Source organism: Nerophis ophidion, linkage group LG04, assembly GCF_033978795.1.
Source record: "Nerophis ophidion isolate RoL-2023_Sa linkage group LG04, RoL_Noph_v1.0, whole genome shotgun sequence".
Classification (NCBI taxonomy): Eukaryota; Metazoa; Chordata; class Actinopteri; order Syngnathiformes; family Syngnathidae; genus Nerophis; species Nerophis ophidion.
The window spans coordinates 5,574,916-5,602,611 of NC_084614.1; the positions used below are offsets into that span (position 1 = coordinate 5,574,916).

Genomic DNA, 27,696 nt, shown 5'->3' on the forward strand with positions numbered 1-27,696 from the left:
TTATGTTAGATCCACTATGGACTGGACTCTCACTATTATGTTGGATCCACTATGGACTGGACTTTCACAATATTATGTTAGATCCACTATGGACTGGACTCTCACACTATTATGTTAGATCCACTATGGAATGGACTCTTACGTTTATGTTAGATCCACTATGGACTAGACCTTCATTATTATGTTAGATCCACGATGGACTGGACTCTCACTATTATGTTGAATCCACTATGGACTGGACTCTCACTATTATGTTGGATCCACTATGGACTGGACTTTCACAATATTATGTTAGACCCACTCGATGTCCATTGCATCCAGTCTCCCTTAGAACGGGGGGTTCACCCACATCTGCGGTCCTCTCCAAGGTTTCTTATAGTCATTCACATTGACATCCCACTGGGTTGTGAGTTTTTCCTTGCCCTTATGTGGGCAACCTGAGGATGTCGTGGCTTGTGCAGCCCTTTGAGACACTTGTGATTGAGGGCTGTATAAATAAACATTAATTGATTGATAGTTGTTAATGCAACTTATATATTTGACTTTAAACTTTTTGGAACCCTTTTTTCCCCCCCTATCTCTTACAATGCCATTCTATTTTTATTTATTTATTTTTTTTTGTGTAGAAGCTGACTCAGGTAGAAATGCACTTAAATGCATTTTATTAATGATTTTTTAAAAACTAAAATGTAAAAAAAAAATAAAAATGGGCAAGTTGCAATAATTTCACCTCAAAATTTTGTGTAGTACTGTTAACGGAAAAAATAGTACTATTGTTTTTATGATCAATAAAAAAAGGCAGCTAGGTTGCCAGGAAAATTTACATTAGTTTTTTTTTTTTACTGTAAATAAAAAAATTAAAATTTTACAGTAACATTTTGGCACCTGAGCTGCCAGTTTGTTTGTTTTTTTTACCGCAAATCAACAGCTGTAGATTTTTCGGTATATTACTGTAAATGCCACAGTTTATTACAGTAAAAACAAGTACATTTTATTTGCTTAGTCATTAATGCAACTTATATTTTTCACTTTAAACTTTTTGTACCCTGTGATGAGGTGGCGACTTGTCCAGGGTGTACGCCGCCTTCCGCCCGATTATAGCTGAGATAAGCACCAGCGCCCCCTGCAGCCCCAAAGGGAATAAGCGGTAGAAATGGATGGACTTTTTGTACCCCTTTCTCTTACAATGCCATTCTATTTATTTTTTTTATTTTATTGTATTTTTTATTGTTTTTTTTTTTTTTTTTTTTTGTAGAAGCTGACTCAGGTAGAAACGCACTTGAATTACAATTTACCTGTACAGTCCTCTACTTAGCAATACACATATCTTCTTGTCCTTTGGTTATTTAGATGTATTCTAGTTTCTTTGTTATTTTCTTTTATTTTCTTTATTTTTGTTAATGCTCCAATTTTTGTATTGCAATTTTGCATCTGCACTTTTTTTTTTGAAAGGAGTAATGCCACATCTGTTCATACATTTATAATTATGTATGTGTTTAAGTTTACAATTGTTAAACTTTCACTGTCAGAATGCATTCGTGTTTATTTAAAAAAAAAAAAAAAAAAAAAAGGAAAAATAAAATCAAATGTGAGGACGGTCGAACTTTTCCCACCGTAATTATGTCAGTGCGCCTCACTGTTGTCATTTACGGTAATGTTAGTAGACCGGCAAGACTGCCTGTTTTAAAACTTTTCCTCACTTTCAGTGTTTCCTCCTGTAATATATGTTTAATCACACCAACAAAATGTGTTTTTCTAAAACATCAAATGTGTGTGGTTATGTTTAAAAAATAAAAAATAAAACTACAATTAAATTGATGACGTGTATGAAGGGGTCCTTCGGGCTTCCGGGTGTGTGTAAACAGCTCCCAAACCAGCGTCGCCTCGCCTGAAAAATGTAAGTTTCTTCTCTCTAATCCTTCACTTTTCCTCTAAAATGTGAGAATTGTGCTGATAAAACAGACGCCATGAATCCTGCTCTTTGTGTCGGCTTGTCCAGGTCCAAAGTTACGTTTAAAATCACACTGACGTCGGACCCCCGGCTCCCGTTCAAAGTGTGAGTATTACACTGACAGCTCAGCAACATGTCTTTATTTTATTAATAATCTCATGTATCTTTGTTTTAAATGTCATATTTATTATACGCTTAAAAAGGGTGTTTTACGTCCTGGTTTTAGTTGTAAACAACTCGTCCATACATTTGTATTATTTAAGCATCTGTGCTAGCATATGCCAACTCTCGCGAGACTGTGAATCATGGGTGTCAAAAGCGTGGCTTCCCATATTTCCCAGAATTCAATTTTTCCCGGGAGGTTTTTCCTATTCAAAATTAATTGGCCCATTTTTCAATTTTCCACCATTTTCAAATTTTTTTCAAACCATTCCACCTTCAACATATTTCACCATTCATCCATCCATTTTCTACCGCTTATTCCCTTTGGCGTTACGGGGGGCGCTGGTGCCTATCTCAGCTTCAATCGGGCGGAAGGCAGCCTACACCCTGGACAAGTCGCCACCTCATCGTAGTTCACCATCCTGGAATTTCAAAATAGTCTTTTTTTCCAAGTTGAAAACAATTCCAGGATTTTTCCAGAATACCTAGTTTTCCAAAGCCCTATTTCCACCCTTTTTTCTGGCGACTACTTCCACATTTTTCAAGGCATTTCAACTATTCCACTGTCCAAACATTCCTCTTAATCAGGACAAAAAATGAAGTTGGTTTAATTCCCGGTTTTCCAGGGATTCCGTAATGCCATTTCTCCATTCAACATGTTACTACTTCAACATCTGCGATGAGGTGGCAACTTGTCCAGGGTGTACGCCGCCCTCCGCCCGATTGTAGCTGAGATAAGCACCAGCGACCCCAAAGGGAATAAGCGGTAGAAAATGGATGGATGGATGGACAACTTCAACATTTCTTGACAGATTTGAAGAATTCCAACACCATTTTGACCAAAAGCTCCTGCTTTTCCCGAAATTCCGAATTTTGGGGGAAATTCCCATAGAAATAAATGAGACATTCATTAGACTTTCACAACTCCCACATTTTTCATCTGATTCAAACTGTTCCAACTTCAAAACTGTTCAGCCTATTCAGGAATCACGGGCTTCCCCTTGACAGATTCCCAGATTTCCCGGAATTCCAGGTTTTCCGGGACATTTTTCCCATTCAAAATGCTTTGGCCATTTTTAAAATCTTCCACCATTCACTTTCAACGCATTGCACCATCCTGTAAATTCAAAGTAGTTTTTTTTCCCAATTTATTAACGTTTAACACATGCTATTAAAAAACAAAACATTAAAAAGTGGAATTAAAGAGCAAAAAGGTATAACAAGAAAAAGTAGCAAAATTGACCCTAATAACAAAACTGCCATGCAGGCATTTTTTTTTAAAGTCAATATTGTTTGGAAATATTGACCTATTCAATGCTGTTTACTTCACATCAGATATTCCACTTTTTTGCAAATTTTTTGGGTGAAAATATTGCGTATTATGTGTTTTTTTTCTTTGACAAAAAGGGCATACAGCAAAAATATGTAAAAATAATAAAAACTTAGACCTAAAAGTGATCTAGAGATTTAAGTATTTTTTTTTATTTTATTTTAAATAAACATTCTACAAATACTATTAAAAAAAACAACATAATTAAAGCTGCAAGCAGCGATGGGTGGAACTGACTTTTGCTGGTGTTTCCTGCTTTTACCCATTCAACATATCTTTACCTCCACATTACCTACCTTCCCTGCATCCTGGGGTCACACTGGTGCTTCTTTCTTTCACCCGTACATGCTGGTGCTTCCTGCCATCACCCAGACAACCTATCTTTCTTTACCTGCACATTACCTACCTTCTCTGTATCCTGGAGTCAAACTGGTGCCTCCTTCTTTCACCCAGTCAACATATCTTTACCCGCACAGTACCTACCTTCTCTGCATTGTGTGGTCACGCTGGTGCTTCCTGCTTTTAAGCGGCCATCTTGAGACGGCAGCAGCGCAGCAGCATCAGCTCGTAAAATCAAAACCGGAGCAGCTAGAAAAACTCTTTACGCAACTTTCATTCAGAAGGGTTCAATCTCTTTCCTGTGCGAGTTTGAGGCCGACGCAACAAACGCGCTCAGAGGAGATAATGTTTGAAAAAAGGTGACAGGTTTTTACAAAAATTTTGTTTTGAAGGTCTAATTGCCAACTTCCTGTTGATTGCTGAAGGATGTCAATGAGTGAAATGTAGGTCTAAGTGAGACCTACATAGAGGTTTTTGTTTAATGTCCCTAGGACATTCCTACCGGAAGTTACAAACAATTTTGTCAGTTTTTTCTTCCCAAGAGCAGTTTTGTCAGTGTTTTATTCCTAGGGGTCGCTAGAGAGCAGTTTTGAGTTTTGGGGTTTGGTTTTTTATTAGATCGCAATTTTCACCAGTTCTGATGTGTGTGTCGAGTTTGGTGAGTTTTGAAGCATTTTAAGGGGGTCAAATTACAGCTCAAAGAGGCAAAAATGACATTTTTTTTAGAAAACTTTTGTGTTTGCCAACTTCCTGTTGATTTTTGCTGAAGGATATCATTTTATGAAATGTAGGTCTAAGTCAGACCTACATAGAGGTTTTTGTTTCATGTCTCTACAACATTCCTAATGGAAGTTACGAGCAGTTTTGTCTGTGTTTTTTCCTAGGGGACGCTAGAGCGCAATTTTGAGTTTTGGGGTTTGTTTTTTTTTATTCGATGGCCATTTTCGTAAGTGCTGATGTGTGTGTAAAATTTGGTGAGTTTTGAAGCATGTTATGGTGGTCAAATTACAGCTCAAAGAGGCGACGGAATAATAATAATAAAACCTTAGAAATACAATAGGGTCCTCTGTCCCAAAGGGACATTCGGTCCCTAATAATAAAAACTTAGACCTGAAAGTGATCTAGAGATTTAAGTGTTATTATTTTTTTTTTAACATTCTACACATACTATTTAAAAACAAAACATAAAAAAGTGGAATAAAAGAGCAAAAATGTATAACAAGAGAAAGTTGCAATGTTGACCCAAATAACAAAGCTGCCATGCAGGCATTTCGCATTTATTTTTGTAAGTCAATTTTGTTTTGAAATATTGACCTATTCAAAGCTGTTTACTTCACATCAGATATTCCACTTTTTTGCAATATTTTTTGGTGAAAATATTGCATATTATTTGTGTTTTCTTTGACAAAAAGGGCATACAGCAAAAACATGAACAATTGATAAAACTTAGACCTGAATGTGATCTAGAGATTTAAGTGAAGTTTTTAAAATAAATTACAATTCTACACATACTATTAAATAACACAAGTTAAACAAGTGGAATAAAAGAGCAAAAAGGTATAACAAAAAAAAGTTGCAATGTGTATATTGTGTGGAAATATTGACCGAGTCAAGGCTTTGTTTACTTCACATCAAATATTCCACTTTTAAATATTTTTTGGTGAAAATATTGCGTAATTTGTGTTGTTTTTTTTATTTATTTTATTACAAATAGGGCATACAACAAAAAGATGAAAAATTAATTAAAACTTAGACCTGAATGTGATCTAGAGATTTAAGTGAAGTTTTTAAAATAAATTACAATTCTACACATACTATTAAATAACACAACTTAAACAAGTGGAATAAAAGAGCAAAAAGGTATAACAAAAAAAAGTTGCAATGTGTATATTGTTTGGAAATATTGACCGAGTCAAGGCTCTGTTTACTTCACATCAAATATTCCACTTTTAAATATTTTTTTGTTAAAATATTGCGTCATTTGTGTTGTTTTTTTTATTTATTTTATTACAAATAGGGCATACAACAAAAAGATGAAAAATTAATTAAAACTTAGACCTGAAGGTGATCTGGAGATTTGAGTGTTGAAAGTAAAAAAAAATGTTTTTTTAATTGTGCCTTATCTTTAACACTTTTATTACTTGAACTCTTTAGGATCCCCAATAATTTTAGTGGGATTTATTCATGAAAACTCATTGCTCAAAAAATATAAATAATTAATTCAAACCAATGTTATGAATGATTGACCTATTTAAGGCTCCAATTACTTCAAATAAGTAAGTAAGGTTGTACTTAAGCCTCAGCTCTTACTTAAAGCGTGAGTGAAGAAAACGTAAATAATGCATATGTAGTACCCCTCCTTAATGCTTCAGTCACATGCAGGATTCTCACAGGGATGAGGCAAAAACACAAACTTATCTACTGTATCATACGTGGGGAATATTGCATATTTTGTGGGGTTTTTTTTACCCCAAAAATAGGGTTTTGACAAAAAGGGGATAATTGGCCCTAGTGTGTGAATGTGAGTGTGAATGTTGTCTGTCTATCTGTGTTGACCCTGCGATGAGGTGGCGACTTGTCCAGGGTGTACACCGCCTTCCGCCCGATTGTAGCCAGCGCCCCCCGCCACCCCAAAAGGTAATAAGCGGTAGAAAATGGATGGATGGATGGGATACAACATAAGAATAAAACACCTTTTTATAGACAGATAGACCTGAAGTTATATTTTTTTAAAATAAAAATATATGACTTGTATCGAAAAAAAAAAGAGACATTTTCACTGAGGGCCACATCAAAGTTATGTTTGGCCCCACAGGGACGCTGCTAACAGTGAATACTATTATTACGCCATTTTTTTATGCATTTTACTTTTAAAAACTAAAGCTTACAAAAAAAAAAAAGAGTAAGTTGCAATAATTCCGCCTCAAAATGTAATGTATTACTGTAAATGGAAAAACAGTACTATCGTTTTTATGATAAATTTAAAAAAAAATACATTGGTTTTTTTACTATAAATAAAAAAAAATGCAATTTTACAGTACAATTTCCGCACCTAAGCTGCCAGTTAGTTTTTTGCCACGAATCCACAACTGTAGATTTTTTGGTGCATTACCATCCATCCATCCATCCATCATCTTCCGCTTATCCGAGGTCGGGTCGCGGGGGCAGCAGCCTAAGCAGGGAAGCCCAGACTTCACTATCTCCAGCCACTTCGTCTAGCTCTTCCCGGGGGATCCCGAGGCGTTCCCAGGCCAGCCGGGAGACATAGTCTTCCCAACGTGTCCTGGGTCTTCTCCGTGGCCTCCTACCAGCTGGACGTGCCCTAAAACCCTCCCTAGGGAGGCGTTCGGGTGGCATCCTGACCAGATGCCCGAACCACCTCCTCTGGCTCCTCTCCATGTGAAGGAGCAGCGGCTTTACTTTGAGTTCCTCCCGGATGGCAGAGCTTCTCACCCTATCTCTAAGGGAGAGACCTGGAAACTCATTTGGGCCGCTTGTACCCGTGATCTTATCCTTTCGGTCATGACCCAAAGCTCATGACCATAGGTGAGGATGGGAACGTAGATCGACCGGTAAATTGAGAGCTTTGTCTTCCGGCTCAGCTCCTTCTTCACCACAACGAATCGATACAACGTCCGCATTACTGAAGACGCCGCACCGATCCGCCTGTCGATCTCACGATCCACTCTTCCCCCACTCGTGAACAAGACTCCTAGGTACTTGAACTCCTCCACTTGGGAGCAGGGTCTCCTCCCCAACCCGGAGATGGCACTCCACCCTTTTCCGGGCGAGAACCATGGACTCGGACTGGTGCATTACCATAAATGCCAAAACGGCACCACAGTTTATTACAGTAAAAAAGTATTGTTTTTTTCATTGAGAGAAAAATGCTGTGAAAACCACAGTAAATTTCCCAATTTTACCATGAAATCTATTGCTACTTTTACATTGCACAATTTGATGGATAGTTTGCTTTGAAGTCATTATTATTAGTATTTATTTCAGTTTTTTTTTTTAAATGGTTTGAATGTTTTGATAATATATTTTTTCATAAATAGACAATATTTAAGTTAACATCATTTGCGATTACATGGAGTACATGTATCCCCCCCCCCCTCACAAAATGGAAAGAAAGAATACATTTAATAAGAAAAGTTACAATACTTTATTGATACATGTTATTTCCAGGCTTTTTCAGGGCCAAATAAAATGAAGTGGCCACATCTGGGCCTGTGACTTAGACCAGTGGTCCCCAACCCGGACCGGTCAACGCTTAATAATTTAGCCCGGGGGGGGGGGGAATACATGTACTCCATGTAATCGCAAATTATGTTAACTTAAATATTGTCTAATTATGAAAAAATATATTATCAAAACATTCAAACCTTTTTTTTTCTTTTCTTCTTTGTCATGAAAAAGGGACGTTTTTGTCATGAAAAGGGGAGGTTTTTGTGGTTGGTGCACTAATTGTAAGTGTATATTGTGTTTTTTATGTTGATTTAATGTTAAAAAAAAAAAAAAAAATTATAAACTAAAAAATTCTTCTGCGGCCCGGTACCAATCGGGCCACGGCCGCGGCCCGGTGGTTGGGGACCACTGACTTAGACCATTCCAGGTCTTCGGGACCAAACTTGAGGAGAGCCCGAAAGGTAAAAAAAAAAATCTATAAATAAAGTTAAAGTAGCAATGATAGTCACACACATACTAGAAGTGGCAAAATTATTCTCTGCATTTGACCCCTCACCCTTGATCACCCCCTGGGACGTGAGGGGAGCAGTGGGCAGCAGCGGTGCCGCGCCCGGGAGTCATTTATGGTGATTTAACCCCCAATTCCCGCCCTTGATGCTGAGTGCCGAGCAGAGAGGCAATGGGTCCCATTTTTATAGTCTTTGGTACGACTCGGCCGGGATTTGAACTCACGACCTACCGATCTCAGGGCGGACACTCTAACCCAGGGGTAGGGAACCGATGGCTCGCGAGCCAGATGTGGCTCTTTTGATGACTGCATCTGGCTCTCGGATAAATCCGAGCTGACACTGCTTAACACGATAAGTAATGAATAAATCCACTTGTAATCACAGTGTTAAAAATAACATTCAAAATATAAAACGTTGTCATGCATTTTTATGTTCAAGAAGTTGCGTTAATGGTAAGAAGTAATTTATTTATTATTGGTTAGTGTTGGGCTTGCCCTCCTGGGGGTTCTTCAGACCACCAAGCACCGACATGAGAGCCTGTTTTAGGGTAAAATATATATATATGTTTTTTCAATTAGTCTCTCAGTTGCTTTCCAGCAATTGTCTATTTTCTATTTGGCTCCAGTTCCAACCCTGTCTCTCCTCCTGGCTGCTGCTTATAACAAAGCGACAGGTGATTAGATAAAAAGGCCCAGGTGGGCCATCTATGCACCTGTCACTGATTTCGAGGCCGGTCCTGGCAACATCCTGCTTTGCTGCAGGCCCGCAGGCCACGCCCCCTCCTATGTTAGCTTCAGAATAACAATGTTATTACAAAGAATAAGAGACCTCTTATACTCTGGACATGTTGGTCTTACTTATAAATGCACACTTTTAGTTGTGTTCAGTGTTAAAAAAAATATTATATGGCTCTTACGGAAATACATTTTAAAATATTTGGCTTCTTGGCTCTCTTAGCCCAAAAAGGTTCCCGCCCCGTGCTCTAACCACTAGGAGTAGGTTATTGTATTATTGTATTGTATTAATTGTGAAAATGAAAAATATCAAAACGGCCCCAGCATGTTTTGATTTGATGAGTCTATCCACAATTGTAAATGAAAGACTTTGAAAACACAAGTAAACACCAGAGAGTTGCAATTAATCGACATCATGGCATCAAAAATGGAGTATTTATCTTTTAAATGTTTGTTTTGTTGCAGACTGAGTGTCCCCGACAGCACGCCTTTCACAGCAGTTCTGAAGTTTGCTGCTGAGGAGGTAAGAATTGATAATTGTTAATTCAATCAATCAATCAATGTTTACTTATATAGCCCTAAATCACTAGTGTCTCAAAGGGCTGCACAAACCACTACGACATCCTCGGTAGGCCCACATAAGGGCAAGGAAAACTCACACCCAGTGGGACGTAGGTGACAATGATGACTATGAGAACCTTGGAGAGGAGGAAAGCAATGGATGTCGAGCGGGTCTAACAATTAATTAAGTAATTAATTAAGTAATTGATAATACCGTGAGATAATATAGTGTGTGTCTATACCTTGGTTCTTACAATCCCTTGTGGCTAAATGCACCGATGATAACAAACTTATCATCTGGATCTCTTCACCATTGCACTTTTGTAGCAATGTAACATATAGGGCTGGGCGATAAAACGATATCAAAATATATCGCGATAAACATGTGCTCGATATCAATAAAAAAAATCTTTGTTTTTTTTTTCTCCATCGGAAGAACGCAAAAGTATTGAAGCAAGGTTGGTTGCGTGAACAAAAGGCACTCGCTCTCAGGGAAGTGATCAGTGGGAGTGGCACGCTGACAGCCAATCAGGTGACAGTATCAACAATCACGTTTTCTTGGTTGATTTTTTGCATGGAGTGAGAAGAGAAAAGTCAAAATGAAAAAAATGTAGATAAAAGAGGAAAAGTCACCTGGACAGGTTTTTGGATTGTTTTTTAAAAGGGACAGTAGTCAGACCAATGTGGTCTTTAAACGATGCGAGGCAAGACCCACACTAACTTAGCCGTGCTCACCATTTACAGCAGGGTTCCCCAACCTTTTTTTCCAGCGGGGACAGGTTTAATTTATGCATTATTTTCACGGACCAGCTTTCTGCAGATAAAAACCGCAAAAAAATGAGCATGAAAAATTAGCCTTTGGTTACAATCTGGCACATTAAAATTGTGCCAGATTGTATATTAAGTTGTAATATTTATCTATTAACAAACTTATTGGTGTGTTTAGAGGGACAGGCCAATGTTAAGTCAGAGAAAATGCGGTCGTTTATAAATGAATAATATTTCTGTGCGGCCCGGTAGCAAATGCGTCACGGACCGGTATCGGTCCCCGGACCGGTGGTTGGGGACCACTGCTTTAGAGCACAGCTGTTACTTCCTGCCACTAAACCCTGCAGAAAATAGTCTTCTCAGGTTGCTCTGTTTACATTTTCACACTTTGCACTATTTTCTTACACTTTATGAAGCATTTCTTACATATTCCTTATTTTAAGATCTTATTAAGTGTTCAATGTGATTTTATTATTTGGTTGACATTAAGTGTTTTCCATGTTTGTGTTTCCTTTCTGCCTTGATAGCTGAGTGATTATAATCAGAGGAAGGTTACATTTTAAAGGGGAACATTATCAGCAGACCTATGTAAGTGTCAATATATACCTTGATGTTGCAGAAAAAAGACCATGTATTTTTTTAACCGATTTCCGGACTCTAAATGGGTGATTTTTGGCAAATTAAACGCCTTTCTGTTTATCAGTCTTTTAGCAATGACGTCAGAACGTGACGTCACCGAGGTAACACACCCGCCATATTCAATATCACATTACAAACACCGGGTCTCAGCTCTGTTATTTTCCGTTTTTTCGACCATTTTTTGGAACCTTGGAGACATCATGCCTCGTGGGTGTGTTGTCGGAGGGTGTAACAACACTAACAGGGAGGGATTCAAGTTGCACCACTGGCAAGAAATCTGCCGCCAGACCCCCATTGAATGTACCAAAGTGTCTTCACATTTGACCGGCGATGCTAAGACAGACATGGCACAGAGATGTATGGAAAACCTGCAAATGCATTTGCAACCATTAAGTCAACGAAATCACAAAGGTGAGTTTTGTTGATGTTGTTGACTTATGTGCTGATCAGACTTATTTGGTCACGGCATGACTGCCAGCTAATCGATGCTAACATGCTATTTACGCTAGCTGTATGTACATTTGAAACTAGATACCCACATTTAATGCAAAACAAACACTTACCAATCGACGGATTTAAGTTGCTCCAGTGTCACAAGATGCGAAAGTCCTGATCGTTTGGTCCGCACATTTGACCGGCGATGCTAATAAGGCAGCCATGCTATGGGCCACTTCATTAGGTACACCCACGCTATGGCCGAATAGCGTCAATAGCTATTCGCTCAATAGCTTCAATTTCATCTTCAAATTCGTTTTCGCTATCCGCCTCCATACTCCGACCATCTGTTTCAATACATGCGTAATCTATTGAATCGCTTAAGCCGCCGAAATCCGAGTCTGAATCCGAGCTAATGTCGCTATATCTTGCTGTGGTAACCGCCATGTTTGTATTGGCAGCCCTGTATGACGTCACAGGGAAATGGATAGTGGTTTCGAAGATAGCGAAAATAAGACACTTTAAAGCTTTATTTAGGGATATTCCGGGACCGGTAAAATTTTGAAAAAAACTTCAAAAAATACAACAAGCCACTGGGAACTGATTTTTATTGTTTTTAACCCTTTTGAAATTGTGATAATGTTCCCCTTTAAATAAAAATATTTTATTCTCCTTATTTTCCATAGGTCATAAAAAATATCAATAATTATTAATATCGACCGATATAATAGTAACATTTAAATAATTACTGCATAACAATAATTTATTTTAATAGTTAAATAATCAATCAATCAATCAATGTTTATTTATATAGCCCTAAATCACAAGTGTCTCAAAGGGCTGCACAAACCACAACGACATCCTCGGTATGAAGTACACTTTTGTGTACTTTTGGACTAAGTACATCATATTAAAAGATGATTTTGTTTTTATTCTAATTAGGGTCCAATAAGCCCAAATAGCAAAGAGAAATTAAAAAAAAGCAGGTAAACAAACAGCTTGGGCCTTAATAGGTTAGAGGAGGGCTCATATTTTATGGGACCAAGGCAAGTTAAGACACCATTTTCTTTCGAGGTAGGGGCTCCAAAGCGAACACGCGTGTGTGGAAGACGTAACTGCACTTTTTGTCCATATAGATAAAACAATTGTGTTCATGGGCTACCAAATATGGTCAAAGTAATGATTATGATTATTGTTATCAATATTGGAATTATGATTACTGATTGTTAGGTAAAGCAGTGTTGGGGTGTGAACGTAATACCATCATCCATCCATCCATTTTCTACCGCTTGTCCGTTCGGGGTCGCGGGGTGTCGCTGGAGCCTATCTCAGCTGCATTCAGGCGGAAGGCGGCGTACACCCTGGAAAAGTCGCCACCTCATCACAAGGGTAATACCATCATGTCATTAGTAATGTCTAATACAAATGCTAGATAAATATTATCCATATATCTAAAGACAAATATATGTATTTTTTATTCTTCAATAATATCTCTATTTTTATATTTTGATAGAGGGAGGTACGTCAAGTGGTTCAATGCCTCATTAGGCTTCATCTAACCATCTCTATTTTTATGGTATTTTCACATACTTTGCCGATTAATCAATTTTCTACCGCTTATTCTCTTTGGGATCGCGGGCGGAGCTGATGCGCCTATCTCAGCTACAATTGGGCGGAAGGCGGGGTAAACCCTGGACAAGTCGCCACCACATCGCAGGGCCAACACAGATAGATAACATTCCCATTCATACACTATAGGACAGTGGTTCTCAACCTTTTTTCAGTGATGTACCCCCTGTGAACATTTTTTCAATTCAAGTACCCCCTAATCAGAGCAAAGCATTTTTGGTTGAAAAAAAAAAGAGATAAAGAAGTCAAATAAGTGAAGTGAATTATAATTAAATAGCACTTTTTCTCTATAGTGACTTAAAGCGCCTTACTTTGTGAAACCCAATATCTAAAGCATGGGTGTCAAACTCTGGCCCGCGGGCCAAAACTGGCCCGCCATTTGATTTCATTTGGCCCTTGAGGCAATATCAAATTAACATTTGAGCTGGCCCGCCAGTAACATCACATTCACCACTAATACTCATACTTGCCAACCCTCCCGATTTTCCCGGGAGACTCCCGAAGTTCAGTGCCCCTCCCGAAAATCTCCCTGGGCAACCATTCTCCCGATTTCCACCCGGACAACAATATTGCGAGCGTGCCTTAAAGGCACTGTCCTCTACATCATGCCGTCACGTCCTCTTTTCCTCCATATAAACAGCGTGCTGGCCAAGTCACACAATATATGCGGCTTTCACACAACATACTTGGTCAACAGCCATACAGGTCACACTGAGGGTGGCCGTATAAACAACTTTAACATCGTTACAGATATGCGCCACACTGTGAACCCACACCAAACAAGAATGACAAAACACATTTCGGAAGAAAACTTGCACCGTAACACAACATGAACACAACAGAACAAATACCCAGGATCCCTTGCAGCACTAACTCTTCCGGAATACAATACAATATACACCCCCCGCTACCACCAAACCCCGCCCACCTAATTTTTATTTTCGAATTTATTAGCCTGCGGAAAAAGTTAATGTTTATATTTACCTCAGAAGGCTGCAAATAGAAAAGAGGCATTATTTTTTTAAATTAAGTTTTATTTAATATATCACTGATGTTTTTTTGTTAGTTTTTTGAAAGTTGATTTTGCACTATTACGTTGTATAAGCTCTGCCTGTTCCATGGGAGGAAGCCCGAGTACCCGGAGGGAACCCACGCAGTCACGGGGAGAACATGCAAACTCCACACCGAAAGATCCAGGATTGAACCCAGGATTACTCAGGACCTTCGTATTGTGAGGCAGATGCACTAACCCCTGTTTCACCGTGCTGCCCTATTTAAGCCTTGCTTGTTCAATATTCATTGCAAAACTTGTTTGGGTCCCTATTTAAAAGGTTAATTTGTTCAACCTTGGCCTGCGGCTTTGTTCAGTTTTAAATTTTGGCCCACTCTGTAATTGAGTTTGACACCCCTGATCTAAAGTGTCAAGCCCAAGGACACAAAGGCAGTGACTAGGATGGCGGAAGCGGGGATCGAACCTGGAACCCACAAGTTGCTGGCACGGCCACTTTACCAAAATACCCCAAAATACAGCACTATGTCATCAGTTTCTGATTTATTAAAATGTATAATACATTTTTAATAAATGTTATACTTTTTAAGGCCCTAATTTTAGATACGTGAATTTAAGACTTTTTAAGGATCCGCGGATACCCTGAGTAGGCCTTTAAATTTTCACATCAAGGTGCGGGCCACAAAATGTCTCGCGGGGCGCATGTTTGAGACCGCTGCCGTATAAAGTCCAATAGTCATTCTACTGGTACTTTACCCTTTGATAAACCTATCTCAAGTCCAATAGTCATTCTACTGGTACTTTACCCTTTGATAAACCAATCTCCACAGTCACACGCTATACAAATAAATGGTTCACCAACATAAGTAGATCAACTACAACCACAATTAGTAAAACGAAACATTATTTTTGTAAAGTTACCTAAATGAAATACAACACAGAGTCAAGGATAAGAGGGCAAGTTAATGTTACACAGACGTTATTTCCTGCCACTAAACCTGCAGAAAATAGTTCTGCTCAGGTTTCTCTGTTTACATTTTCACACTTTGCACTATTTTCTTACACTTTATAAAGCATTTCTTATATAGTCCTTATTTCAAGATCTTATTGTTAAGTGTTCAATGTGATTTTACTATTTTGTTGACATTGTTTGAATGTTTTCCATGTTTGTGTTTCCTTTCTGTCTTGATAGCTGAGGGCATTATAATCAGAGGAAGTTACGTTTCCAATAAAAATATGAAATATTGTATTCTTCTTATTTTCCATTGGTCATAAGAAATATTTATAATTATTGATATCGACCGATATAATAATACAATTTAAATAATTACTGCTTAACAAAAAATCATTTTTATAGTTCAATAAGAATAACATGGCAAATACATGTTACACAAACGTTATTTCCTGGCACTAAACCTGCAGAAAATAGTTCTCAAGTTTCTCTATATTTACATTTTCACACTTTGCACTATTTTCTTACACTTTATGAAGCATTTCTTACATATTCCTTATTTTAAGAGCTTATTGTTAAGTGTTTAATGGGATTTTGCAATTTTGTTGACATTGTTTGAGTGTTTTCTATGCTTGTGTTGACATTTCTTTTCTGCCTTGATAGCTGAGGGCATTATAATCAGAGGAAGGTTACATTTTAAATAAAAATATACAATATTTTATTCTCCTTATTTTCCATTGGTCATAAAAATATCAATAGTTATTGATATCGACCGTTTTAATGATACAATTTAAATAATTACTGCATAACAAAAAGTCATTTTCATATTTAAATAAGAATAACAGGGCAAATTCATGTCACACAGACGTTATTTCCTGGCACTAAATCAGCTGAAAATAGTTCTCAGGTTTCTTTGTGTACATTTTCACACTTTACACTATTTTCTTACACTCTATGAAGCATTTCTTACATATTCCTTATTTTAAGATCTTATTGTTAAGTGTCGAATGGGATTTTACCATTTTGTTGACATTGACTGTTTTCCATGTTTGTGTTTCCTTTCTGTCTTGATAGCTGAGGACATTATAATCAGAGGAAGTTACATTTAGAATAAAAATATAAAATATTTCATTCGCCTTCTTATTTTCCATAGGTCATAAGAAATATCAATAATTATTGATATCGACTGAGATAATAATACAATTTAAATAATTACTGCATAACAAAAAAAATATTTTCATACTTAAATAAGACTAAGACTGCAAATTCATGTTACACAGGCGTTATTTCCCGGCACTAAACCTGCAGAAAATAGTTCTTCTCATGTTTCTCTATGTTTAAATTTTTACACTTTGCACCATTTTCTTACACTTTATGAATCATTTTTTTACATATTCCTTATTTTAAGAGGTTATTAAGTGTTTAATGCGATTTTATTATTTTGTTGACATTGTTTGAATGTTTTTCATGTTTGTTTCCTTTCTGCCTTGATAGCTGAGGGGATTAAAATCAGAGGAAGTTACGTTTCAAATAAAACTATTTTATTCTTCATATTTTCCATTGGTCATAAGAAATATCAATAATTATTGATATCGACAGATATAATAATACAATTTAAATAATTACTGCATAACAAAAAATCATTTTTATAGTTAAATAAAAATAACAGGGCAAATTCATGTTACACAGACGTTATTTCCCGGCACTAAAACTGCAGAAAATAGTTCTTCTCAGGTTGCTCTGTTTACATTTTCATACTTTGCACTATTTTCTTACACTCTATGAAGCATTTCTTATACATTCCCTATTTTAAGATCTTATTAAGTCTTCAATGTTGTTTACATTGTTTGTTTTCCATGCTTGTGTTGACATTTCCTTTCTGCCTTGAGAGCTGAGGGCATTATAATCAGAGGAAGGCTACATTTCAAATAAAAACATGTATAAAACACCTACGGTGATACGGTTTCCCGCCATGTCGCCCAGCATTACGTGTGACGTCAGCGAGGGCCAGAAGCATCAGGAACTAGGACATGTTGCCAGCTGCATATCTTCTTTAATTACATGTTAGCGCCTGCTAACAAAGTGATGCTTGGATGGTTGTATCTCTCCTTGTAAAGTTTCGTGGTTATCACTTCATTTAGACCTTGTTCTTTATCCCCCCATAGTAGTAGTTGTGTGACTTTCATAGTAAACCTCTACCAGTCCCTTTCTAGCACCCCCATTCAAACTCAATGTACACCTTGAATGCACCAATAACGGAACATCAATCCTCTTTTAGCGGCGATGTTTGTCATTTTTTGTAAGAAAATTGGAGGTGGGTGTAAGAAACGCTATCACTATGAATCTGAGGGGACATGTGCTATTGCCACACGATTAATCAACATCGATTTTTTGGGATTAGTGCGATAAATAACCGCAAGAGACAGGGTTTTTTTTTTTCTCCACCGTCGCCAGCATTTGAGTGACAGAATTATTATTTTTTTTCCCACACTCGCTCGTCCTAACTTCACTCCTGGGAGGAGCTAACGTTATCTGCCGCCGCCAGCCGGCTTCCTTCGTTATCCTGTCAGCTGCTGTAGCACCGGTGGACTTTTCAAATATTGGACGTGAACTTGTAGGAGCCGTAAACACATCAATAATTCATAACACTGATTTTAATTCATTGTTACTTTTTGAGCATTGACTGTTTTTAATAAAAATGCACATTGTAGGTCTTTTCCACCCTCAAGGGTCCCACTCAAGTGTTTAATTTATATATTTTTATAGACACTAAACTCTAAAATTTATAGATCAATTTTAAATATAATTGTTGATTTTAAGGGCTTCACGGTGGCAGAGGGGTTAGTGCATCTGCCTCACAATACGAAGGTCCTGCAGTCCTGGGTTCAAATCCAGGCTCGGGATCTTTCTGTGTGGAGTTTGAATGATCTCCCCGCGAATGCGTGGGTTCCCTCCGGGTACTCCGGCTTCCTCCCACCTCCAAAGACATGCACCTGGGGATAGGTTGATTGGCAACACTAAATTGGCCCTAGTGTGTGAATGTGAGTGTGAGTGTTGTCTGTCTATCTGTGTTGGCCCTGCGATGAGGTGGCGACTTGTCCAGGGTGTACCCCGCCTTCCGCCCGATTGTAGCTGAGATAGGCGCCAGCGACCCCGAAAGGGAATAAGCGGTAGAAAATGGATGGAAAAATGGATGTTGATTTTAAGTATTTATTTAATTATTTTTTTGAATGTTTTGCCTTTTTAATAATAATAATAATAATAATATGTTTTATTTGTAAAAAAAACACTTCACATTGAGTAAACAACCTCAAAGGGCTACATTGCATTAAAAAAATAAATACAAATAAAAAGATAATAAAAATAAAAAAGAGATCAGCCTAATAGCTAAAACTAGTATGCATATATCTAAAATAAAAAAGTTTTTTTTATTTTTTTTAAAGAAGGGTTTTTAAGCCTTTTTTAAAAGCATCCACAGTCTGTGGTGCCCTCAGGTGGTCAGGGAGAGCGCGTTCCACAGACTGGGGGAAAAATATGCAATATTCCTCCCCAGAAGTTAAATTATTCAATATTTGATGTGAAGTTATTTGAGCCTTAAACAGGTCAATAATTCATAACAACATTGATTTTAATTCTTAATTGTTTTTGAACATTGACCATTTTTATTAACAATCTACATTGTTATTAACATCCCTTCGATGCTCGAGGGTCTCACTCAAAAGTGTTCCAAGTAAAACAAAGATATATATTTTTTGATATATACTTTGCTAACATTTGTAGATGAATTTTAAATATATAGGTTTTGGTTTTTTCAATGTTGTATACCAATTGTGTCCTTTTTGTCAGAAAAATTAAAATAAAAAAAATGCAAGATTCCTCCCCCAAAAATGAATTAGTCAAATATTTGATGTGAAGTTATCTGAACCTTAAACAGGTCAATAGTTCATAACATTGATTGTAATTCTTAATTATTTTTCGAGCATTGACTGTTTTTATTAAAAATCCACATTGTAGGTCCATTCCACCCTCAAGTGTCCCACTCAAAAGTATTTAATTTAATTTAATTTAATTTCTAGATCAATTTTAAATATAATGTATGCTTTTAAATATTTGTTTTATGTTTTTGAATGTTGTATAGCAACTTTGGCCTTTTTGTCCAAAAATTATGCAATATTCCTCCCCAAAAGTTAAATCATTTCATATTTGATGTGAAGTTATCTGAGTCTTTACCAGGTCAATAATTCATAACAACATTGAGTTTGATTCTTAATTATTTTTGAGCACTGACTCTCTTAGTATAACTATTTTTTTTAACATTTGTAGATTAATTTTAAATATGTTTGTTGATTTTAATTTTAATACATTTTTTTTTTCAATGTTGTATACCAATTTTGGCCTTTTTGTCAAACATTATGCGATATTCCTCCCCCAAAAATTATTTAGTCAAATATTTGATGTGGCGTTATATGAACCTTAAACAGATCAATAGTTTATAACATTGATTCATTCATTCATTCATTGAATCATTATGATTTTTTGAGCATTGATAGTTTTTATTAAAAATCCACATTATAGGTCCATTCCACCCTCAAGGGTCCCACTCAAAAGTATTTAATTCATATATATATTTATACATTTCTAAATCAATTTTAAGTATATTTGTTGATTTTAAATAGGGTTTTTTTTAATGTTGTCTAGCAATTTTGTAAAAAAAAATATGCAATAGTCCTCCCCTAAAAAAGGATTTTTTTGAAATATTTAATGTGAAGTTATTTGAGTCTTAAGCTGGTCTACAATTCATAACATTGATTTTAAGTCTTTTTTATTTTTTGAGCATTGACTGTTTTTATTAAAAATCCACATTATAGGTCCATTCCACCCTCAAGGGTCCCACTCAAAAGTATTTAATCCATATATATATATGTATAAGTTTCTAAATCAATTTTAAGTATATTTGTTGATTTTAAGTAGGGTTTTTTTTAATGTTGTGTAGCAATTTTGTCCATTTTGTCAAAAAAATATTCAATAGTCCTCCCCTAAAAAAGGAATTTTGTGAAATATTTAATGTCAAGTTATTTGAGTCTTAAGCAGGTCTACAATTCATAACATTGATTTTAAGTCTTAATTATTTTTTGAGCATTGACTGTTTTTATTAAAAATCCACATTATAGGTCCATTCCACCCTCGAGGGTCCCACTCAAAAGTATTTAATTCATATATATATTTATACATTTCTAAATCAATTTTAAGTATATTTGTTGATTTTAAGTAGGGTTTTTTTTAATGTTGTGTAGCAATTTTGTCCATTTTGTCAAAAAAATATGCAATAGTCCTCCCCTAAAAAAGGAATTTTTTGAAATATTTAATGTGAAGTTATTTGAGTCTTAAGCTGGTCTACAATTCAAAACATTGATTTTAAGTCTTTTTTATTTTTGAGCATCGACTGTTTTTATTAAAAATCCACATTATAGGTCCATTCCACCCTCAAGGGTCCCACTCAAAAGTATTTAATTCATATATACATATATATATATGTATAATTTTTTATATACATTGAACTCTAAAAATGTTTAGATCAATTTTAAATATATTCGTTGATTTTAAGGATTTTTAATTTTTTTTTATTTTGAATGTTGTATAGCAACTTTGGTCTTTTTGTCCCAAAAAAATGCAATATTACTCCCCAAAAGTTAAATTATTCATTATTTAATGTGAAGTTTTTTTTAGCCTTAAACAGGTCAATATTTCATAACGTTTATTTTAATTCTTAATTATTTTTGAACATTGGCCATTTTTATTAACAATCCACATTGTCAACGCCCAAGGGTCCCACTCAAAAGTGTTTCAAGTATTGAAATAAATATATATTTTTTTATATACATTGAACGCTAACATTTCTAGATTAATTTTAAATATATTTGTTGATTTTAAGTAGGTTTTTTTTAATGTTGTATAGCAATCCCTTCAACGATGAAGGGTCCCACTCAAAAGTGTTTAACCCTTCTATTATGTTGAGGGTCAATTTGACCCATTTCAGTTTTTGTGTTTATCAAAGTACTGGTTATCCTTTCTTTTTCTCGCTGAAATTTGGTGACTTTTCCTCATCTAGGGTCGTGAACTGGTGTGTAAAATCTGGAGACTTTGTTGTGTAGTGGAATGTCTCGCAGAGTCTGTATACAAAGATGATGTTGCGGGTCATTTTGACCCAGAAACTTTAATATGGGTAAATAGCCAAAATAAACAAGTCTCTTTGATGTACTTTTTACTTTGATGTACAATTGTTTGTATTTTGATGGCCTCTGAGACCCAGATCCAGGTGTGTGAAGAGAGGGAACTTTCTCACACTTTTCCTTGTCACTGTTCTCATGTCATCTCTTTGACAAACTCACCAAAAATGAGCTCCAGAGGGGATGACATCTGGGGAGACAAGGACAAGTGTGAGAAAGTTCCCTCTCTTCACACACCTGGCTCTGGGTCTCAGAGACAATCAAAATACAAACAAGTGTACATCAAAGTAAAAAGTACATCAAGGAGACATGTTTATTTTTGGATCTGAACAGCTATATACCCACATTAAAGCGCCTGGGTCAAAATGACCCGCAACATCATCTTTTTATACAAACTCTGCACAAACATTCCACTACACAACACAGTGTCCAGATTTACACACCAGTTCATGACCCTAGATGAGGAAAAGTCACCAGATTTCAGCAAGAAAAAGAAAGGATAACCAGTGCTTTGATCAACACAAAAACTGAAATGGGTCAAATTGACCCTTAACATAATACAATTGGAATTAAAAAATGTATTGTATGTCACTTTTCTAAATGTTTATATAACCTAAAATAAAATTGTTATTGGTTTAACCTGTTTTCTTGACTGTTTTGAGTGCATTTACGCAGTACGGGTCAAAACGACCCGCAACATAATCAATGTCATTTTTCCCAACATAATACTAGGGTTAAAGTGTTTTTCTTTTTTTTTTCATATACTTTGAACACAAACATTTCTAGATTCATTTTAAATATATGTGTTGATTTTATGTAGGTTTTTTTTTTTAATTTATTTTTTTCAATGTTCTATAGCAATCCCTTCAACGCTCAAGGGTCCCACTCAAAAGTGTTTCAAGTATTGGAAAAAATATATTTTTTTATTTACATTGAACGCTAAAATTTCTAGATTAATTTTAAATATATTTGTTGATTTTAAGTAGGTTTTTTTTTCAATCATATTTTTGAATGTTGTATAGCAAATCCCTTCAACGATGAAGGGTCCCACTCAAAAGTGTTTAAAGTGGGTTTTTTTTGTTTTTTTCATATGCTTTGAACACAAACATTTCTAGATTAATTTTAAATATATTTGTTGATTTTATGTAGGGTTTTTTTTTGTATTTATTTTTTTGAATGTTCTATAGCAATCCCTTCAACGCTCAAGGGTCCCACTCAAAAGTGTTTCAAGTATTGGAAAACATATATATTTTTTTTATTTACATTGAATGCTATAATTTCTAGATTAATTTTAAATATAGCTGTTGATTTTAAGTATTTTTTTTTTTAATCATATTTTTGAATGTTGTATAGCAAATCCCTTCAACAATGAAGGGTCCCACTCAAAAGTGTTTTAAGCCTTTTTTTAATTTATTTTTTTCATATACTTTAAACGTTACCATGTCGAGATTAATTTTAAATATATTCGTATTTTGCCTTCCCTTCTCTGCAGTTCAAAGTGCCCCCGGCCACCAGCGCCATCATCACTAATGGTGAGTGTTTGGGAATGTTTCCTCTTCAATAAAGACAAAGGTCTTTTAAGTACTTGGGGTGCAACGATTAGTCGACAATAACATTTGCCGCCCAATTTTATTCGACAATAGTCGCTCGTTTTTCCCGGCAGGAGGTGGGTCCAACCCAGTGATAACGTTAACATTTCTTCCTATTCATGCTAAAAACATGAACGTCTTTCTCATTTTGCAAAGCAGACCTAGTTTTTATGTGTTTTACACAAGCATTTAATGCAAAAGCAGGATGTCGGACATCTGGGATAGGGAAGACGCCTCTCAACCTCTGTAGGAGTTTTAGCATGTGTGAAAAATAACTTATCTTTTTAGCTTAAATCAGCCAGCTAAACTTTGTCTACATTGATTTTAAGTATGTTTCAAAGCAGCTAAAACTGCCAATAGTTAATCTATAGTCAATAAATCAGTGTGCAGCCTTTTAAACATCACAAAATGCTTCTCTTTTAGAGGAAGTTACATGTTTGTTTTCATTGCTGCTATTTTAACAGATTTTAATACATAAACAAGGTAAACATTTTAGCGCTTTGTCTTCACGTTGTTTTTAATGGCAACAATTTAATAATCACTGCAACAGCTGAATGAGCAGTATAAATAAATAGATATGAATGAGTTAGTTAAGCACATGCCTAAAATAACTTAAGCTGCATTTAATATGCAGCTTACATGCTTTTTTAAATTTCTCTTTGCTATTTGGGCTTATTGGACCCTAATTAGAATAAAAACTAAGAATCATCTTTTCATATGATGTACTTAGTCCATAAGTACACAAACGTGGACTTCATTTTTAGTGACATGCTAATTCTTATTTCTACACCTTTTTTCTCCAACTTCCCTTGTATGTTATACTCTTCTGACACCACCAGATGGCAGTATAAGTGTCCACATAAGCGGCCACAAGATCCCAATTCAGTAGTGTAAACAATTTTGGAAATAAGAGCTAAATGGTGCTGTCCACGCATGTGGACACTAAGCCTTTAGAGGTTTTAAAGGTGGATGGAAATATTAGAGCTATTAAATACACATACACTTTATTATCTGATTAGTAGACTAATCGTTAAGATAGTCGTTGACTAATCAACTATCAAAATAAGGGTTGGTTGCAGCCCTAATCTAAAATAACATCAGTTTGCAGAGAAACAAGTCTACGCTGCTTAAAGGAAAAGGGGGGGAGAGCAAGACAAAGAAATTTCCAGATCTTTGTGTCCTCCTTGGGAATGTAAGAAGAGAGTGGAGGGGTTGGTGAGAAGTGGCCTGTTTTTTTGGGGGAAGGGGGCAAGCAAAAACAATTTTTTTTGTGTGTTAAATATCGGGTTAGGCAGTAATACAGTATCAATCACAAATAACTATTTAGAGAATAACCTTTTAACCAAAAGACAAACACAATATAAATGAGTGATCTTCGGCATCACAACAATCCTTGTCCCACGTTGTTGGCATGTGTGGGGGACAGTGACAAGAAGAACCAAGCACAGCCATCTCCGTGCTATAAAGGAGTCGCATGTTTTAGACACAGCACATGCCAATGCAGGGAAGAGAAGCAATACAACATCAATCACGCCAGGACTGTTAAGACTAAAATATGAATTTTCACTGAATAAGAGGAATCATTTTGACATAATGAACTGGACTCTAATAATCTATGAACTGGACTGGACTCTAATAATCTATGGACTAGACTCTCACTATTAACTAGATTCACTATGGACTGGACTCTCACTATTATGTTAGATCCATTATGGATTGGACTCTCACACTATTATGTTAGATCTACTATGGACTGGACTCTTACTATTATGTTAGATCTAATATGGACTGGACTCTCACTATTATGTTAGATCCACTATGGACTAGACTCACACTATTATGTTAGATCCACTATGGACCGGACTCTCACTATTATCTTAGATCCACTATGGACTAGACTCTTACTATTTTGTTAGATCCACTATGGACTGGACTGTCACAATTATGTTAGATCCACTATGGACTGGACTGTCACAATTATGTTAGATCCACTATGGACTGGACTCTCACTATTATGTTAGATCTACTATGGACTGGACTCTCACTATTATGTTAGATCCACTATGGACTGGACTCTCACTATTATGTTAGATCCACTATGGACTGGGCTCTTACTATTTTGTTAGATCCACTATGGACTGGACTCTCACAATTATGTTAGATCCACTATGGACTGGACTCTCACTATTATGTTAGCTCCACCATGGACTGGACTCTCACTATTATGTTAGATCTAATATGGACTGGACTCTCACTATTATGTTAGATCCACTATGGAATAGACTCTTACTATTTTGTTAGATCCACTATGGACTGGACTCTCACAATTATGTTAGATCCACTCTGGCCTGGACTCTCACTATTATGTTAGATCTACTATGGACTGGACTCTCACTATTATGTTAGATCTAATCTGGACTGGACTCTCACTATTATGTTAGATCCACTATGGACTGGACTCTCACACTATTATGTTAGATCCACTATGGACTGGACTCTCACTATTATGTTAGATCCACTATGGACTGGACTCTCACACTATTATGTTAGATCCACTATGGACTGGCCTCTCGCTATTATGTTAGATCCACTATGGACTGGACTCTCGCTATTATGTTAGATCCACTATGGACTGGACTCTCACTATTATGTTAGATCCACTATGGACTAGACTCACAATATTATGCTAGATCCACCCAGTGTCCATTGCACTGGTCGCAGGGGGGAAGGTCCCACATCTGCGGTCCCCTCCAAGGTTTCTTATTGTCATCCCATTGGGTGTAGTTTTTTCCTTGCCCTGATGTAGAATCCGAGCCCGGGATGTCGTTGTAGCTCGTGCAGCCCTTTGAGACACTCGTAGATCCAAGGCAGGTGTGTGGCTGCGTCACTGAGGTCTCCTTTATGTTTGCTTCTCGTTACATAACACAAGTATGTTCCGCATTTGTGCGCACGTTTTGACTCGCGTTCTTTCCTTTGCAGACGGAATAGGAATCAACCCCGCGCAAACAGCAGGTGAGTGTTCTGTGTTCAGCCTGCACTACACTACACAACACAAGCAACCACCTCATTTGTAAGCCATTTTACCAACGCTGTAATTTTCTCTCGCTACACGTCGGTGGCATGCCCTCCATATTTTTACTTCACCCGTCCTTCCAGGATCTGCCACGAAGAAGGGGAAAAAAGACCGTTGGAACTTTTTTGAAAGGGGACCTCTCGGCTTTATCATGAGGAAATGAAATAGTTTGGGAACAACAGCAACTCAGCCACCAAGTGGTCGGCCACGTAAACTGTCATGGGATGCCACCTGTGCAACAAATCCAGTCGTGACATTTCCTCCCTCCTAAATAGTCCTAAGTCAACTGTCGGCTTTATTATAAGAAAATGAAATTGTTTGGGAACAACAGCAACCCAGCCATCAAGTGGTAGGCCACGTAAACTGTCATGGGATGCCACCTGTGCAACAAATCCAGTCGTGACATTTCTTCCCTCCTAAATATTCCAAAGTCAACTGTTCGGCTTTATTATAAGAAAATGAAATAGTTTGGGAACAACAGCAACCCAACCACCAAGTAGAAAATGAAAGCCCGGTCTCCCATAGTTCTTAGCTTTGTCATTGGAGGTTGGAGGAGGTTAGCCTGTTTGGAGCGGAGATGTCCTGAAAGAGAACAGGCTTTCTGCTCCACCGCTCCCAGTCTGTGGAACGCTTTCCCTGACCACCTGAGGGCACCACAGATGGTGAATGTTTTTAAAAAAGGCTATTTATTTTTGCCCCATATTTGTTCCCACTACTGCACCTTAAGTTGGAGCCCTTAATCTCATTAAAAACCCTTCTTTTTAAAAAAGCCATTTTATAGATATATGCATACTAGTTGTAGCTATTAGGCTGTTCTAGTTTTAATTTTTTTATTATCTTTTTTTTTTTTTTTTTTTCTCAATGTAAAGTGTTTTTTACAACTAAAATGTATTATTATTATGTACATAAGTATCCACAGTGTTTGCTCAACACTTTGTTGATGCACCTTTGGCAGCAATTACCTCCTCATATATTTTTCGCCCATTCGTCTTTGCAGCAACTTTTTAGCTCCATCAGGTTGGATGGGAAGTGTTGGTTTTCATCAAGATTTTTCTGTACATCCTGATGTTTGTGTTCTTTTAAATAAATTTGCAAAAATATTTTAGAAAAAAAAGTTTTTACATTTTCGTTAAGGGGAATTGTTTGTAGAATTTAGAGGACTACAATGAATTTATTCCATTATAAGGCTGTAACATAACAAAATGTAGAAAAAGTGAAGCAACGTACAAATAAACCCAACCAAGACTTTTTCACTCATGTAGTTTTAGGCAAATTGCACTTTTTTAACACACCGACTCACAGGTTTTGTCTGGCGTTGCAGGGAACGTGTTCCTCAAACACGGCTCGGAGCTGCGCCTCATACCCAGAGACCGAGTGGGAGGACGAGGAGACGGACGCCGCCGGTCTGCGGCGAGAAGACAATGACTCAGCCCGCGTCCTATTTATGTACTCGGCCGCGCACAGTAAGCGTGCAGACGTAGGCTAACATGGCTCGCTGTCTTCGGTCTGTAAGTGGAAGTAACAAGTATGTCTTTTTGTTTTTTTTTAATCTTTGTAAATGACAATAAAAACAACACTCATGGCATGCAACACTTTTAAAA

The 27,696-nt window shown here is 36.7% G+C and overlaps 1 protein-coding gene across 1 annotated transcript; it reads left to right on the forward strand.

Annotated features, from left to right (window-relative positions):
* Window positions 1-1,787: 1,787 nt before the first annotated feature.
* On the forward strand, window positions 1,788-27,696 carry ufm1 (ubiquitin-fold modifier 1). The gene is made up of 6 exons (XM_061896829.1): window positions 1,788-1,897; window positions 2,000-2,056; window positions 9,679-9,736; window positions 22,926-22,965; window positions 26,002-26,034; window positions 27,417-27,696. Coding segments are annotated over exons 1-6 (294 nt in total). The 5' UTR covers window positions 1,788-1,895; the 3' UTR covers window positions 27,521-27,696.